General features: G+C 43.3%; 1 protein-coding gene across 1 annotated transcript in view; it reads right to left on the bottom strand.

Annotated features, from left to right (window-relative positions):
• Positions 1 to 15,238, bottom strand: part of LOC100595944 (dynein heavy chain 3, axonemal) — a 216,102-nt gene that overhangs the window by 95,864 nt on the left and 105,000 nt on the right. Inside the window, exons 32-37 of the mRNA XM_030799977.1 lie at positions 14,063 to 14,239; positions 11,909 to 12,000; positions 9,017 to 9,236; positions 7,972 to 8,106; positions 5,220 to 5,331; positions 2,313 to 2,554 (exon numbers count right to left, since the gene is read on the bottom strand). Coding sequence (XP_030655837.1) covers positions 2,313 to 2,554; positions 5,220 to 5,331; positions 7,972 to 8,106; positions 9,017 to 9,236; positions 11,909 to 12,000; positions 14,063 to 14,239 — 978 coding nt within the window. The remainder of the gene's footprint in view (positions 1 to 2,312; positions 2,555 to 5,219; positions 5,332 to 7,971; positions 8,107 to 9,016; positions 9,237 to 11,908; positions 12,001 to 14,062; positions 14,240 to 15,238) is intronic.

The raw sequence follows: 15,238 nt of genomic DNA, 5'->3' as shown, positions 1-15,238 counted from the left end.
AGTAGTGCAATTACACAGGAAAGCCTTGGAATATATACTAAGTCAATGACACTGTTTCCTACTCATGAAAATGGATTCCAGTGAGATGTTTAAGTTACAAGAAAAGGCCTGAGGCCCTCATCTCCCAGGGGAGAAGAGGAAATACCACTGATTCATTCTGCTCATCCTAATTTGTGATTAAAAACTTCCCTGTACCTTACTTGGCCTGCATCAAACACAACTTGAAACAGGTCACTGCCTGCATCCCCAGGAAGATCACAGCTGTTACAAGGCTGACACCACCAACCACGTCATCTCTGAATATGAAGAAAACTAAAACACCTGTGACTGTAGTTTCATTTACACCCAGAGCAGAGGAAAACCATTAGGAAATTCACTGATTATGACTGTCTTGATACTTCTAATCTCAAGACCAACTGATACATCTGTACAATTAGTTTATATAATATAGTCCATATCATGTAATAAAACATTTCCATTTTTGAATGTTATATAATCAAAATTATGCACATGCTATAATTAGTGGATGTGTATAATTTGGATAATTAGCCCTTTCGTTGTTGAGCATGACTCACTCTTAGTCTTGTGACATTTAAACGCAGTTAGAAAATATATTTTGATTATATAATGATGTATATCCAGTGAAGGAATTCTTCCTTGAAATGACGATAAATTTTATTTTAAATAGTTATATAGCACTTGCTATATGCCAGGCACTATCAGAAGAGGTGTATAAATAGTAACTTATCTAATCTTCCTAACAGTATAAGGTAGACACTACCATCCCTACTTTACAGATGATGAATTTGGGGCATCAAGAGACTAAATAGCTTGTCTGAGGTTACATAGCTGGAAAGTGGTAAGGCCAGGATTTGAACCCAGGCTGTCTGGCTCCAGAGTCCAAGCTCTTTTAGCTACCACACATACTGTGGCACTATACTTACTGTGGTACCACTCTACTTATTTTTCCAAAGATTGGTGGTATTTTTGCAAAGATTGCTATATTTTTCAAAGGTCCTGGCATCAGTTGGACTCCTCACTCTACTATTGAGCTGTGTTGTATTGGGCAAGTTATATAAATTCCATCCCACATGCCCCCACTTTTTTTTTTTTGAGACAAGGTCTTTCTCTGTTGCTCAGGTTGGAGCACAGTGGCACAATGAAGGCTCACAGTAGCCATGACTTCCAGAATCAAGTGATCCTCGCACGTCAGCCTCCTGAGTAGCTGGAACTACACGCACTTACCACCATGCCCAGTTAATTAAAAAAAAAAATTTTTTTTTTTTTTTGTAGAGATGGCTCACTATGTTGCTCAAACTGGTCTCGAACTCCTGGGCTTAAGCAATCCTCCTGTCTCAGCCTCTCGAAGTGTTGGGATTACAGGTGTGAGCCTACAGGGCCCAGCCCATATGCACTTTTGCAATGTGACCTGTCTGCCTCCATCAAGAGGTGAAGTCTATCTTTCCACTTCCTGGTCAGGCCTTGCGACTTCCTTGACCAACAGAATGCAGAGAAAGTGATGCTTATCAGTCTCAAGCATAGCCCTTAATATCTTGGAAACTTCCACTTCCTGACTCTTGGAAATCACCCACCACATAGGAAGCGCCACCACCAAGACACCACCAAGTGAAAAGCCCAAGCCATGTGAAGTGGCCTGGAAGAGGAGGTATTATTTTTAGAGAGAAAGAAAAAGAGAGAGAGAAAGAGAGGCCAAATATGATTGTGCCACCAGGCATTGAGTGAAGACACCATCTTGAATGTGGATTTTCTAGCCTGAGCTGCCCCAACTGACATCAAAAGAGAGACCAACTGGCCAGCTGAGCCCTTTCAAAATTCTCAGCCCACAAAATCATGATGAAAAGAAATGGTTGTTTTAAGCCATTAAGTATTAGGGTAGTTTGTTATATAGCAATAGGTAACCAAAACATATCCCGCAGGTACTATGTATGTGCAATCTCATTTAAGTATCAACAACCTCATTGTATTACTACCTTTCTACAAATGAGAAAAACTGAGATTCAGAGAAGTTATGTGACTTGCTCAGTACAACACAGCTCAGTTGCAGGGCCAGGAGTCCAAACTGATGCCAGCACTAAGGCTCACTATTCAACGTGGTCTCTAAACATGCTTAGCTTACCAACTACAAGTACAAACAGAGCATAATTCATGAACTGATTACCATTATTCTCCTGTGGGACATTTATTCTTAGTGCAATAAATGTATGTCTCTATATAGTTTTGATCAATTGCTTACTTCAATAAAAGAGTTTATGTCTCACTCATGGAAAAGTGATATCAGGCTCAACACTTACCTTTTTATTGTCATCCAGAACAGTGTTCATATTTTCAATCCAAACAGCATCCACTGGCCCATCAAATATAATCCACTTGCGATCATCAGAGAGTGAAGACGCTTGCTCCCGGAAAGCATTGGCAAGGACACCATCCGTCCACTCGTGGCTCACTTGATCAAAGCATCCATACAGCTGCCCCATCGTGATAGCCTTGGGGTTGATGATCTTGTACTCCACAGCAAACTCCTCCATCTGATTGGCTGGGCAAGAAGGTTCAACACCAGTTATAAAGGCTCTGGTGAGACCAGAATGTTAAACAAGAGATGATGCCATCTCAACAACCAATCAACTATTATAAATATGCTATATGTGGGAAGTCCTTCTTATAAAACATGTGCTCAGTTTTTATAGAGATTGGCATCTAGGGCCAGGAGCAGTAGTAGCTCACACCCATAATCCCAACACTCAGGGAGGCCGAGATGGGAGGATCACTTGAACCTGGGAAATGGAGGCTGCAGTGAGCTATGATTGTGCCACTGCACTTCAGCCTGGGCAACAGAATGAAACCCTGTCTCAAAAAAAAAAAAAAAAAAAAAAAAAAAAAAAAGACTGAAACACCTGGATAGGCAATGCCTTACATTATTGGGTTATTATACCCTTTGGTTTCTCACCATACCTTCTTCCAGTCCTCATTTCAAACAGGGCAAATGTGCCAGTCAGATCCAGGACTACTTGCTGGGCACAGTGGCTCATGCCTATAATCCCAGCACTTTGGGAGACCAAGGCAGGTGGATCAGTTGAGGCCAGGAGTTTGAGACCAGCCTGGCCAATATGGTGAAACCCTACCTCTACTAAAAATGCAAAAATTAGCTGGGCATGGTGGCGCGTGCCTGTACACCCAGCCACTCTCCACTTGGGAGGCTGAGGCAGGAGAAATACTTGGACCTGGGAGGTGGAGGTTGCAGTAAGCTGAGGCCATGCCACTGCACTCCAGCCTGGGCAACAGAGTGAGACTCTGTCTCAAAAAAAAAAAAAAAAATCCAGGACTAAAGAAATCTGACTGCCCTCACAGAACTCAAGCAGGAAGGGAGAGTGACGCCTATTATCAGCCCTCTATGTACCTGCTCTCACAGCCACCCTAAGAACCTTGGCTTTTCAAACTCAAACAGGCTGAAGGAAGAAATTAAAAATGAAAAGAACAGATCAGAACCTTGGCTTTGATTTGAGATGAGGAAACGGGAAACAGCTAACAGGTAAAAAGGTTCTGAAAAATGATGGTTACTTTTCTGTCTCTGAAGGGCTAGTTTGGCCCCGAAATCTTTCTTGACTGCTCAGTGAGTGTCATTTGTTCCCAAGAAATACACACTGGAGTATTAAAACTCAACTGGAACGTACAGGCTGATGGATGGCACAGCATATGTATTTAATAACAAAAAAAATCACAACACTTTTATGGAATCCTTCAAAGTCGGGAAAAGTTGAAGTGCTTGAGCCATGAACTAAATAAAGAACCACTTCTGGGCCAGGTGTGGTGGCTCATGCCTGTAATCTCAGCACTTTGGGAGGCTGAGGCAGGAGGATTGCTTGAGCTCAGGAGTTCGAGCCTAGCCTGTGCAACATGGCAAAATCCCGTCTCTACAAAAAATATGAAAATTAGGCGGGCGTGGTGGCGCATGCCTATGATCCCGGCTGCCCGGGAGCCTGAGGTAGGAGGATCGTTTGAGCCCAGGAGGCAGAGGTTGCAGTGAGCTGAGACTGTGCCGCTGCACTATCTCTAAAAAACATTAAAAATAATTAAATAAAAAAGAACTACTGTGCAGCATCCTGAGGCAAACATAGTGGTAGCCTCCTTTTTCTTCACTCAGTTTCTTCAGGTATATTAAAATGCTAAAAATATTCTATATTTTATTATATTCTATTATTTTATTTTGAGACTGGATCTCACTCACCCAGGCTGGAATTGCAGTGCAGTGTGCAATCATAGCTCACTGCAGCCACAAACTCCTGAGCTGAAGTGATCCGCCCGCCTTGGCCCCTCAAAGTGCCGGGATTACGGGCGTGAGCCCCTGTACCCTGCCTCAAAATTTGTATTTAAATTTGAGATGCCCAAATTAGTTATTAAGGCTAGGATAACCCCCAAAACATAACCTCAAAAACCCAATCATCAAATGTTATTAGAAAAAAATTTTTAAATGAAAAACTTGAAGCAATGCATGCACAAAAAGGAAATGCTTTTGTGAAACTATAGGTTTGTGTTTTATAAAAACAAAACAAAACAGACACACACACACACAAAAAACCCACAACTGTTTCTCTGGCAATAAACATAGTTTCCATTTGTTGCGTAGGCACTGTGCTCAGTTATTTACCTGCATGCTGTTACTTAATTCTCAAAACAATCCCATTTTACAGCTGGGAAAACAGAGGATAAGACAGGTTTAGTCATTTGTCGAAGTCTGAGTCTGATTCAAAAGTAGGAGCTCCTATCCTTGACTTTAAAAGGAAGGAAAGAAGAAAAGAAGGGAAGGAGGGAGGGAAAAAACTAAAGGGAAGGTAACAGGAAAAGAAGAGAAGAATAGAAGAAAAGAAGCAAAACCATGCAATGATTTGCTTTTAGACAAATTTTAAGGCCAATGACAAGAGTTTCTCTTTCACTAGGGGACCTTTGGAGAAACCACTGCTCAGCATTTGAGAAAATTCCTCCAGGCCTTAATGATATGCACATGAAATCCCTTGTTATTATAGGAGCACCCCACCCCCACCCTTTATTTTCTGCTTGCAGACATCTGTGTGCCACGTTCTATTTCTAGCTCTGACGTCACGATCGAGGCCTGACAAGACTAGCAGCCTGGCATTATCTCCATGGAGCCAGCCAACTGAGCGAGGAGTTCTGTCCTCCCTGGAAGCCAGGGATGTGAGCTTCACCTGCGTGTAAATCGCCGAGAGCTGCAGCCAACACTTTATAAGCAGAGGTCTTGCCGCCCATGGGGTCTCCCACAATCATATAGCCATGTCTCACCAGCATCATTTCGTAGATCTAGGAGGAGACATCATTCATAAAGAAGTTAATCATTGCAACGCTTCCCCATTGTGAGTTAGTCAGAAGTCAATGAGGAATGAGGGGTCAGAAAAGGACTCTCACATTTGCTTCTACCTCTGGAGAACTACGGTTCTTTTCATGGTCTATTGTTTACATATCTTTCAGACGAATAAATATATGTGTGTGTCTCAGATTATTTAAGGGATGAGAACTACCATTTGCTCTGTACCTGTCTATGTGTTAAGAATCAACTGATAACTCAAATTATTTAATCTACTCTGATATCATTGACCACCTTTTACAAAGCGTAAGACTGAGCCCAAGAGAGGTTAAATACTTGCTCAAGTACATCAGTGATGGAGCCAGAATTTGCAGACAGGGCTATTCGACTTTAATGCCTCTAATATTTTCATGACACTATTGCCATTTACTTTTAAAGAGAAAAAGGAAATGGCGGTCATTTTAGCAAATTGTGTTTCTCCTGGAAACTTTCTTTCTTGAGATCTAACTGCTTTGGTCATTTGCATTTATGTGAATTTTATGGTTTAAAAAAATTTGCTCCTTTAGATGGTGACTCCCTCAGAGAAAGGGAACACAAGCAGCTTTTTATTTTAAAGATAAGTTCTTATTATTTTTCACCTTGGAGGTGACCAATAAGAAGCATCTAAATGAAGGTAGTGACAATGGAAGTGGTAGAGAAAGGAACACATGTCATTCAGCAAATATTTTTTGAGCATCTACTATGTGCCAGACACTGTTCTGGGTGCTGTAGACAGAGCAGAGAACAAAACAAACAAATCCCTAACCATTAAGTAGGGTTGACATTCAGGTAGATTTGAAAGCTACTGTTTGAAAGTTACAGAGCAGAGAACAATACAAAATCCCTAACCATTAAGTAGGGTTGACATTCAGGTGGTTTGAAAGCTTGACTGCATCAGAAATAAGAGACGAAGGCTGGGCTCGGTAGCTCACACCTGTAATCCCAGAACTTTGGGAGGTCAAGATGGGTGGATCATTTGAGGTCAGGAGTTTGAGACCAGCCTGGCCAACATGGTGAAACCCCATGTCTACTAAAAATACAAAAATTAGCAGGGCATAGTGGCACAGGCCTGTAATCCCAGCTACTCGAGGGGCTGAGGCAGCAGAATCACTTGAGCCTGGGAGGTGGAGGTTGCAGTGAGCTGAGATCACGTCACTGCACTCCAGCCTGGGTAATGGAGGGAGACTGTCTAAAATAAAAAACAAAGGAATAAGAGAGGAAAACATTAATGATTCAATAGCCTCTCATATTCTTCCTCACATTGAGATATCAATATGTAAAAGGGCAGGTAGCTCCAGACACCTTGTTTTTGCAAATATTATCTTGTTTTTGTAAATTGGTACCAAGCTACATGAAAGTTCATCTGTAGGTCTGCAAATTACTTTGAAATACATCAAAAAGTAAGATGGATGGATGGATGGCTGGCTGGATGGATGGATGGATAAAAAATAAAGCAAACAGTATAAAATATTAATTGTAAAATCTGGGTGGTGAGTATATGAGTGTTCTGTGTACATTTCGTTCAATTTTTCTGCATGTTTAAAATTTTTCATAATAACATATTGAAAGTTAAAGCTCTTGCCTAGTTAAAGAATGGTCCTTCTGTAAAATCTCAATCATAAATTGGGGTTCAAAATTGGGTTAAATGAGTTGTGTCAAAAACTAGCTCACTTGCTAATACAGTAGGGAAAAAATGATTATTTTTACCACAAGGCAGTGTGATCTCAGAATCTGGAGACCTGGGTCCTAACTTCACTTGTAACTCACATTGTGACTTTGGGAAATGATGATGCCAATGGTGCTGACGATGATGACGGAGATGGTGGAGTTGATAATGATATAGTATCAGGTACTATGTGTAGCACTTTACACACCTCTTCTCTCAAAATTACTCCATTTTACAGATGACTGAGGGTAAAAGAGGTGAACTAATTTGCCTAAAATCTCACAGCAAAAAACTGATGGGATTTGGGAGTCTGAGGTGGGCGGATCACCTGAGGTCAGGAGTTTGAGACCAGTCTGGCCAACATGGTGAAACCCCGTCCCTACAAAAAGTACAAAAATTAGCTGGGGGTGGTGGCATGCACCTGTAATCCCAGCTACCCAGGAGGCTGAGGCAGGAGAATCGCTGGAACCTGGGAGGCAGAAGTTGCAGTGAGCCGAGATTGTGCCACTGCACTCCAGCCTGGGCGACAGAGCAAGACTGTGTCTCAGAAACAAACAAACAAACACAAAAACTGATGGAGTAAGTAAGTGGGTTTTTTGGTTTTGGTTGTTTGTTTTACCTCCATTTCTTTCTTCTTTTTTTTTTTTTAAGAGTCAGGGTCTCACTCTGTCACCCAGGCTGGAATGCAGTGGCATGATCATAGTCCACTGCAGCCTCAAACTCCTGGGCTCAAGCAATCCTCCCACCTCAGCCTCCCAAGTAGCTAGGACTACAGGCATGGGCCATTATGCCCAGCTAATGTTTTACTTGCATTTCTACACAGGCACCTCTGATTGCTGCCACTTCAGTTCCAATCTCCTGTAAGTCTTTACTGTTTGCTGACTTCAGCAAACAGTAAAACAGGCACATTTATATGGGTTAAGGAACCAACCTGGATAATTTTCCCTATAAACCAAGGTACTGGCTGGAGTTTCATCTTTTTGATGTTATCATTCAGCACTTTCAGGAAAACTTCATAGTCTGGCTTTGGAAGAACAACTCCAGGAAATAAATCGGATATAATTCCCTGTTAAAAAGAATTTAAAAGACAGTGGAAAGGATAAAGTATCAGATATGTGACCTCAACGTTTTCCTAAAATGAGATGTATCAACAACAGAGATCTTTGAAAAATTCCAGATCTCATTCTTCTTGCACCAAAAACTTGTCTAAAATTACAAATGAAAACACTGTTTATAAAACCATTTCTGGCCAGGCACAGTGGCTCATGCTTGTAATCCCAGCACTTTGGGTGACCAAGATGGGTGGATCACCTGAGTTCAGGAGTTCGAGACCAGCCTGGCCAACATAGCGAAAACCCGTCTCTATTAAAAATACAAAAATTAGCTGGGCATGGTGGCACGTGCCTGTAATCCAAGCTATTCAGGAGGCTAAGGCAGGAGAATCACTTGAACTCAGGAGGCAGAGGTTGCAATGAGTCGAGATCATGCCACCGCACTCCAGCCTGGGCAACAGAACAAAACTCCGTCTCAAAAAGCAAAACAAAACTAAAAAACTACATAATTTCTCCCCCAAATAATTTTAAAAGTCAGCAAATATTTAATAAGTCTGGATTATCTTCCAGTCATTGTACTAGGAATGAACAAGATAGTCATGACTTCTGTCTTTATGAAGCTCAGAGCCTGGCAAGTAAGATTAAATTAATTACAAAAGGAAACTAATTAAATTGGATAAAAACACTTATGTATACCCAAGAGCAAATATTATCCTATCAGTGAAAACATTTTTATTAAAAATCAGGCAGAGATGTTTGCTATTATTTAACATTTGCAGGGAGGGTATCAGGTGGCAGAGATGCTGGCCAAAGAATAGAAGATGTCAGGAGATGGAAGAGGATATGGGGAAGGCGCCAAACACAACATTTCATCTTCCAACATTGAGCCTTGGTCCCCGGCCAAGGTCCCGAACCACTACATACCTGGAACAGAGGCACATCTTGCGCTAAGAACTTGGCCAGGTTGACATCAAGCAATGCCCGGAGAAGCAGGACACTTTCATTCTCCTCTGGATACTTGAGCTTCAGGTTTCCTGCGGCAGTAAGCACAGACTTGACAGCGCGCATGCCGTAGTCATAGTGATGCTGAGAGGACAGTTGTTCCGAGCACAGGCGGTAGGTCGCGACGATCTTCTGGGCAAGACTAGAAGGGCAAAGACATGTATGCGGACACCCAGAGAGGACCACGTCCTGCCCAGCAGACATTCCTAGTATCCTTGTCCTTGCCCCGTCAGCAACCAGGTTTGCCCATGGACTTGATGAAGAAGCCCTATCTTTTAAGGATCTTTTAATAGAGTTACCATAATGAGGTATGGAAGCATGAATAAAAGCAAGTGCACATATATGTATAACATGTATGGTATATGAAATGATATGTTTTTGGCCAGGTGCAGTGGCTCATGCCTATGATCCCAGCACTTTGCGAGGCTGAGGCAGGAGGATTGCTTGAGGCCAGGAGTCCAAGGCCAGCTTGAGCAACATAGCGAGGCTCTGTCTCTACAGAAAAATTAAAAAATGAGCTGGGCATGGTAGCATGGCACGTGTCATCCCAGCTACTCAGAAGGCTAAGGGTGGGAGGACCTCTTGAGCCCAGGAGTTCAAGGCTGCAGTGAGCTGTGATTGCATCACTACACTCCAGCCTGAGTGACAGAGTGAGACTTTGTCTTTACAAAAATAAAAATTAAATTAAAATAAAACAAATTGTATGGTGAGGCTGGTGTCGAACTCCTGACCTCAAGTGATCTGCCCACCTCAACCTCCCAAAGTGAGGGGATTACAGGTGTGAGCCACCATGCCAGGAAGAAATTGTATGTTTTATACCTCTGTATGTATATATGAATGTATGCACACACACATACACACACACAAGTTAGGGAAGAATACATCAAACTATTAGTGATATTAATCCCTGGAAAGTGGAACTATGGATTACTGAGGTAAGGTTACTCACTTTTTTCATTTCTGTCGCATTATAATTTTTTCAATGTCCATTTTACTTTTAAAATTTAAGAAGCCCAATGCAAAATGTAATATACTCAGCCCACAACACACAGACGCTTACGTGCACTGCATACTTAACGCACACACTTACTGCAGTGCACATAAGTGTACATGTGTTGTGTGTCAAATATATTAAATTTTGAATTGGGTTTCTTATTCTTCCTGGACACACGAGTGGACCACATTTCCCAGCCTGCCATGCAGTCGGGGAGGCCACATGCTACTGAGTTCCAGCCAGTGCAATGTGAATGATAGTGACTGACGTATGTCACTTGCAGGGCAGGCCCACAAAAACCTCCTCCATGAGAGCCTTTGTGCCATTCATGGGCTGTAGCCATGAACTATAAGTAACCTGGGTAACCATGGTAACTATAAGTAACCATGAACTATAAGTAACCATCCCTTGGGGGAGAAGTGCCCTTGATCACAAGCACCCACTTTGGATTTTCAGACGAGATTGGCTGCGTTCAGTGTGGTATGGCCGTAGACTCATTTTGGATTTTCAGCAGGTGAAAAATAAACTTTGTTATGCTAAGCCGTTGAGATTCGGGGGTCAGCGTTACCATAACTAATATAATTATGCACTTTTCTCTCAAGGAGATCCTCTTTACGGAACTGATTTTCTTTAGAAACAAAGACTTTGTGTTGTTCACCAGCATCCAGCACAGGGCAGGGCATAAGGTTGGTGACTTAATAAAGGTTTGCTAATTAAATAAATAAATGAATTGAGTGAGCAAATCAATGCAATCCTAGTTACTATAGAAAACAAATGAGTTAAATGTCATATGACTGAGGCAGCCTCTTGGCCTAGGAAGGGTGACGTTTTATTGAGAATTTCTGTAGCCCCTTGGATTATAAACAAAGACACCCAGGCCATAAAGACATTCATTGTAACAGAAATTCAATTGACGTGATAAAATTTGGAATAGATCAATACAAGCCATTTTGCAATGATTATTCATAACTCTTGGTGCGTGTGTTATATGTATGTGTGTACACACACACGTACACACATGAAGACACTGATCTGTGTATAAATGTGTGTCTTAGAAAACTGGACAATACTTGAATGAGAGATAACCTAGTTAATTGGAGGCAATAAATGTTATATTAATAATTTTTCCTCTTCAATTCTGGAATAATTGCATATGTTTTATAGTGTTGGTGTTTTTTTTTCTTTTTCTTTTTTTTTTTTTTTTGAGACAGGGTCTCGCTCCATCACCCAGGCTGGAGTGCAGTGGTGAGATCTTGGCTCACTGCAGCCTCTGCCTCCACAGTTCAAGTGGTTCTCCTCCCTCAACCTCCCGAGTAGCTGGGATGACAGGTGCGCACCACCAAGCCCAGCTAATTTTTGGATTTTTTGGTAGAGATGGGGTTTCCCCGTGTTGGCCAGGCTGGTCTCAAACTCTTGGCCTTAAGCGATCCCCCACCTTGGCCTGCCAAAGTCCTATGATTACAGACGTGAGCCACCACACCCGGCCTTATGCTATTTGTTGCCTTAAGCCATTTAGTAATGTGGGTATGGATGTGTTAGAGTGAGGGGTGGGGAAGATATGAGTAGCTACTCTCTTTAATAGAGCTCAGGCGTATGTAAAGAGACAGCAGGGCCCTGCTCTGGGAATCTGGGCCATTTCCCCGTCAGAAATGGGGCAAGACCAAGGCCAGGGCTGTGTGCTCTCAGACCACCTAGTAAGCAGAAGCAAGTTTCTCAAGCTTCTCTCTTTTCTTCCAACAGGCAAACCACCTTGAATCCGCCACGCAAAAAGCCACTATTTAAAGTCCTTTAGAATGCACTGGAAAATCCATGTAACATACCTTCTGGAGTCCAGAAACCCCATGGAGTAGAGGGAGATTTCTCCAATGAGGGCGTAATCTGGGACCATCATGGCCACTGTCCGGAACAAGGCCTGGAAAAGAAACAACAAATCAGAATCAGAATACATGCAATGAATACTGAGGGAAAGCACATCCACAGAAGCAAAGGGAAGTAGCATGGTCATTCAGGCCACTCCAGTGACAATCAAGGCAAGAAGGACTAGGGGACAAGTGAGTGCAGATGGACCATCCTCAGTGGGCCAATGCATGGCTCAACCAACCTCCCCACTGGCCCTGTGTGGGTACATGTTGTTACTTACATTGGGTCCCTCAATGGCTCTGTGGAAGGCCCTAGGTGCTGATACACCTCATTTTCCTATGCCAAATGAGGACACCTCATAGCATCACTCAACTATTGGAGCTTTCCAGTGTGCAACATGGATATCAGAAGTCATTTAGGAATGCAGAACCAATATGCATCAGAAGAATCCTGAAGTTGGACAGATCTTCTTTTTTTTTTGAGACAGTCTCTGTCGCCCAGGTGGAGGGCAGTGGCACGATATCGGCTCACTGCAACCTCCGCCTCCCAGGTTCAAGTGATTCTCGTGCCTCAGCCTCTCAAGTACCTGGGGATTACAGGTGCCCAACACCAGGCCCGGCTACTTTTTGTATCTCTGGTAGAGATGGGGTTTCATCATGTTGGCCAGGCTGGTCTTGAACTCCTGACCTCAGATGATCCAACTGCTTCAGCCTCCCAAAGTGTTGGGATTAAGGTGTGAGCCACCACGCCCAGCCAGACAGATCTTGATTTGAGTTCTTGTTTTGCTACCGACTAGCATGGGCAAGTTATACAACCCTTGTAGACCTCTATTCTTTCATCTCAAAACAGACTAACTTTACCCTCTTCATAGAGTTATCATGAGAATAAATGATAGAATGCAACTGAAGTGCTTACAAGAGTATGTGGCACATAGTAAGTGTTCAGTATGCACCAGCTATTGCATCATTATCTTAGATCTTAGAGGAGAAGTAACTTGTCTGAGTCACCCAGTTAGTTAGAACTAGAGCCAGGGCTAGAATCCAGGCTTCCTGACACCACGCCCGGGTGCTTTCTACTATACCATGGCATCGTGAAAGCTGCTTGTGATGATCTAATATGGCTGTTGGCTGGGATGGATGCAGGGAGTGCTTACAAATACTGGGCAGTAAAAAATGAAAAATGTGGCTGGGACTGGTGGCTCACACCTATAATCCCAGTACTTTGGGAGGCCAAGGCAGGCGGATTGCCTGAGGTCAGGAGTTCGAGACCAGCTGGCCAAAATGGTGAAACTTTATCTCTACTAAAAATACAAAAATTAGCTGGGCATGGTGGTGCATGGCCGTAGTCCCAGCTACTCAGGAAGCTGAGGCAGGAGAATCACTTGAACCCAGGAGGCGGAGGTGGCAGTGAGCCAAGATCATGCCACTGCATTCCAGCCTGGGTTACAGAATGAGACTCCATCTCAAAAAAAAAAAAGAGAGAAATGTGGATCCAAATTCTACCTTGGCCTTCACTGGCCTATGTTGACCTAGATGGGAGGAGCCACTTGAAGCGTCTCTCTGACTCTTTTCTCAGAGAGAAGTGGTCCATCTGAATAAGACTCCAGGGCACCAATCAGAATGCATTAGTAGCAGGGGGTAGACCATGTCCTAAAGTCAGTGGATATGGGTGTAGCTGGGTCTCTCCTATCACTTCCACCCAAGGGGATGGAGGAATAAATTCACCCCCAGGTAGGTACCTCCAGAGGTTTCTTTTCTTTTGCTTTGTTTTTTTTTGAGATGGAGTTTCACTCTTGTCTCCTAGGCTGAGTGCAATGGCGTGATCTCCGGTCACCGCAACCTCTCCCTCCCACATTCAAGTGATTCTTCTGCCTTAGCCTCCTGAGCAGCTGAGTGGGATTACAGGCACATGCCACCATGCCCAGCTAATTTTTGTATTTTTAGTAGAGATGGGGTTTCACCACATTGGCCAGGCTGATCTCGAGCTCCTGACCTAGGTGATTTGCCCACCTTGGTCTCCCAAAGTGCTGAGATTATAGGTGTGAGCCGCCGCACCCGGCCCAGAGGTTTCTATTCTAAAAAGCACACCCCACATGTATATCTGCTGGCACTTACCTTGAGGTTGTCGGGCAGTTCAGCCCTGCCAGCATACCCGGGGTTCATGGTGATGAACACAGCGCAGGTTGGGTTCAGAGAGAGCTCAGTGCCTTCAAAGATGAATGTCTTTAGCTTCCGAATGATGGCTTGTTGGATGCTGAGGATCTGCTGAGCGACCACAGACAGCACTTCCACCTGGGGTGAGAATGCCCAGGTGATATGAGCACCTGCTTCTGTCTGACAACCACCCTACTCTACCAGAGTCCTCCCATGCAGCAAAGAAAGAACCCAATCACCCGAAAACCACACCTGCACATTCAAAATTAGGAGCATGATTTGGGGTTTTAGTAAGAAAAAAGAATATAGGTTTGTGCATGTGTGCGTGTGCGTGTGTGTTAATAGTTTCCATAGTACTTTATCTTTGTTTCAACACGTAGCATAGTACTTGACACACAGTAGGTATTCTGTGTTTATTGGTTCAAAGATCAGGGATTTTTATATTTCCTGATCTTCACTCATCATCCAAACAGAATTATACACTCTTTTGTGATGCATCTTTTATACTTCTACTATAGACTTTTATCATGTTGGTATTTGTTTCATTAAATTTTTTATTTCCCTTTACTAGATTGTAACAGTCTAGACAGCAAGACCTTTTTTTTTTTTTTTTGAGACAGAGTTTCACTCCCAGCCTGGAGTGCAATGGTGAGATCTCGGCTCACTGCAACCTCCGCCTCCCAGGTTCAAGCCATTCTCCTGCTTCAGCCTCCCGAGTAGCTGGGATTACAGGCGCTCACCACCATGCCGGGCTAATTTTTATATTTTTAGTAGAGACAGGGTTTCACCATGTTGGTCAGGCTGGTCTTGAACTCCTGACCTCAGATGATCCACCCGCCCTGGCCTCCCAAAGTGATGAGATAACAGGTGTGAGCCACCGTGCTCAGCCAAGACCTTTTTTTTTTTTTTGAGACAAAGTCTCACTCTCACCCAGGCTGGAATGCAGTGGCGGCATCAAAGCTCACTTCAGCCTTGAACTCCTGGTCTCAAGCAATCCTCCTGCCTCAGCCTCCTGAATAGCTGAGGCTATTTTATTTTTGTAAAGACAGGGTCTCAACTGTGTTGCCCAGGCTGGTCTCAGACTCCTGGGCTCAAGTGATCCTCCCACCTTGGCCTCCCAAAGTGTCAGGATTACAG

This window comes from Nomascus leucogenys, chromosome 2 (assembly GCF_006542625.1).
Source record: "Nomascus leucogenys isolate Asia chromosome 2, Asia_NLE_v1, whole genome shotgun sequence".
Classification (NCBI taxonomy): domain Eukaryota; kingdom Metazoa; phylum Chordata; class Mammalia; order Primates; family Hylobatidae; genus Nomascus; species Nomascus leucogenys.
This window is presented reverse-complemented; position numbering and strand designations above follow the sequence as displayed.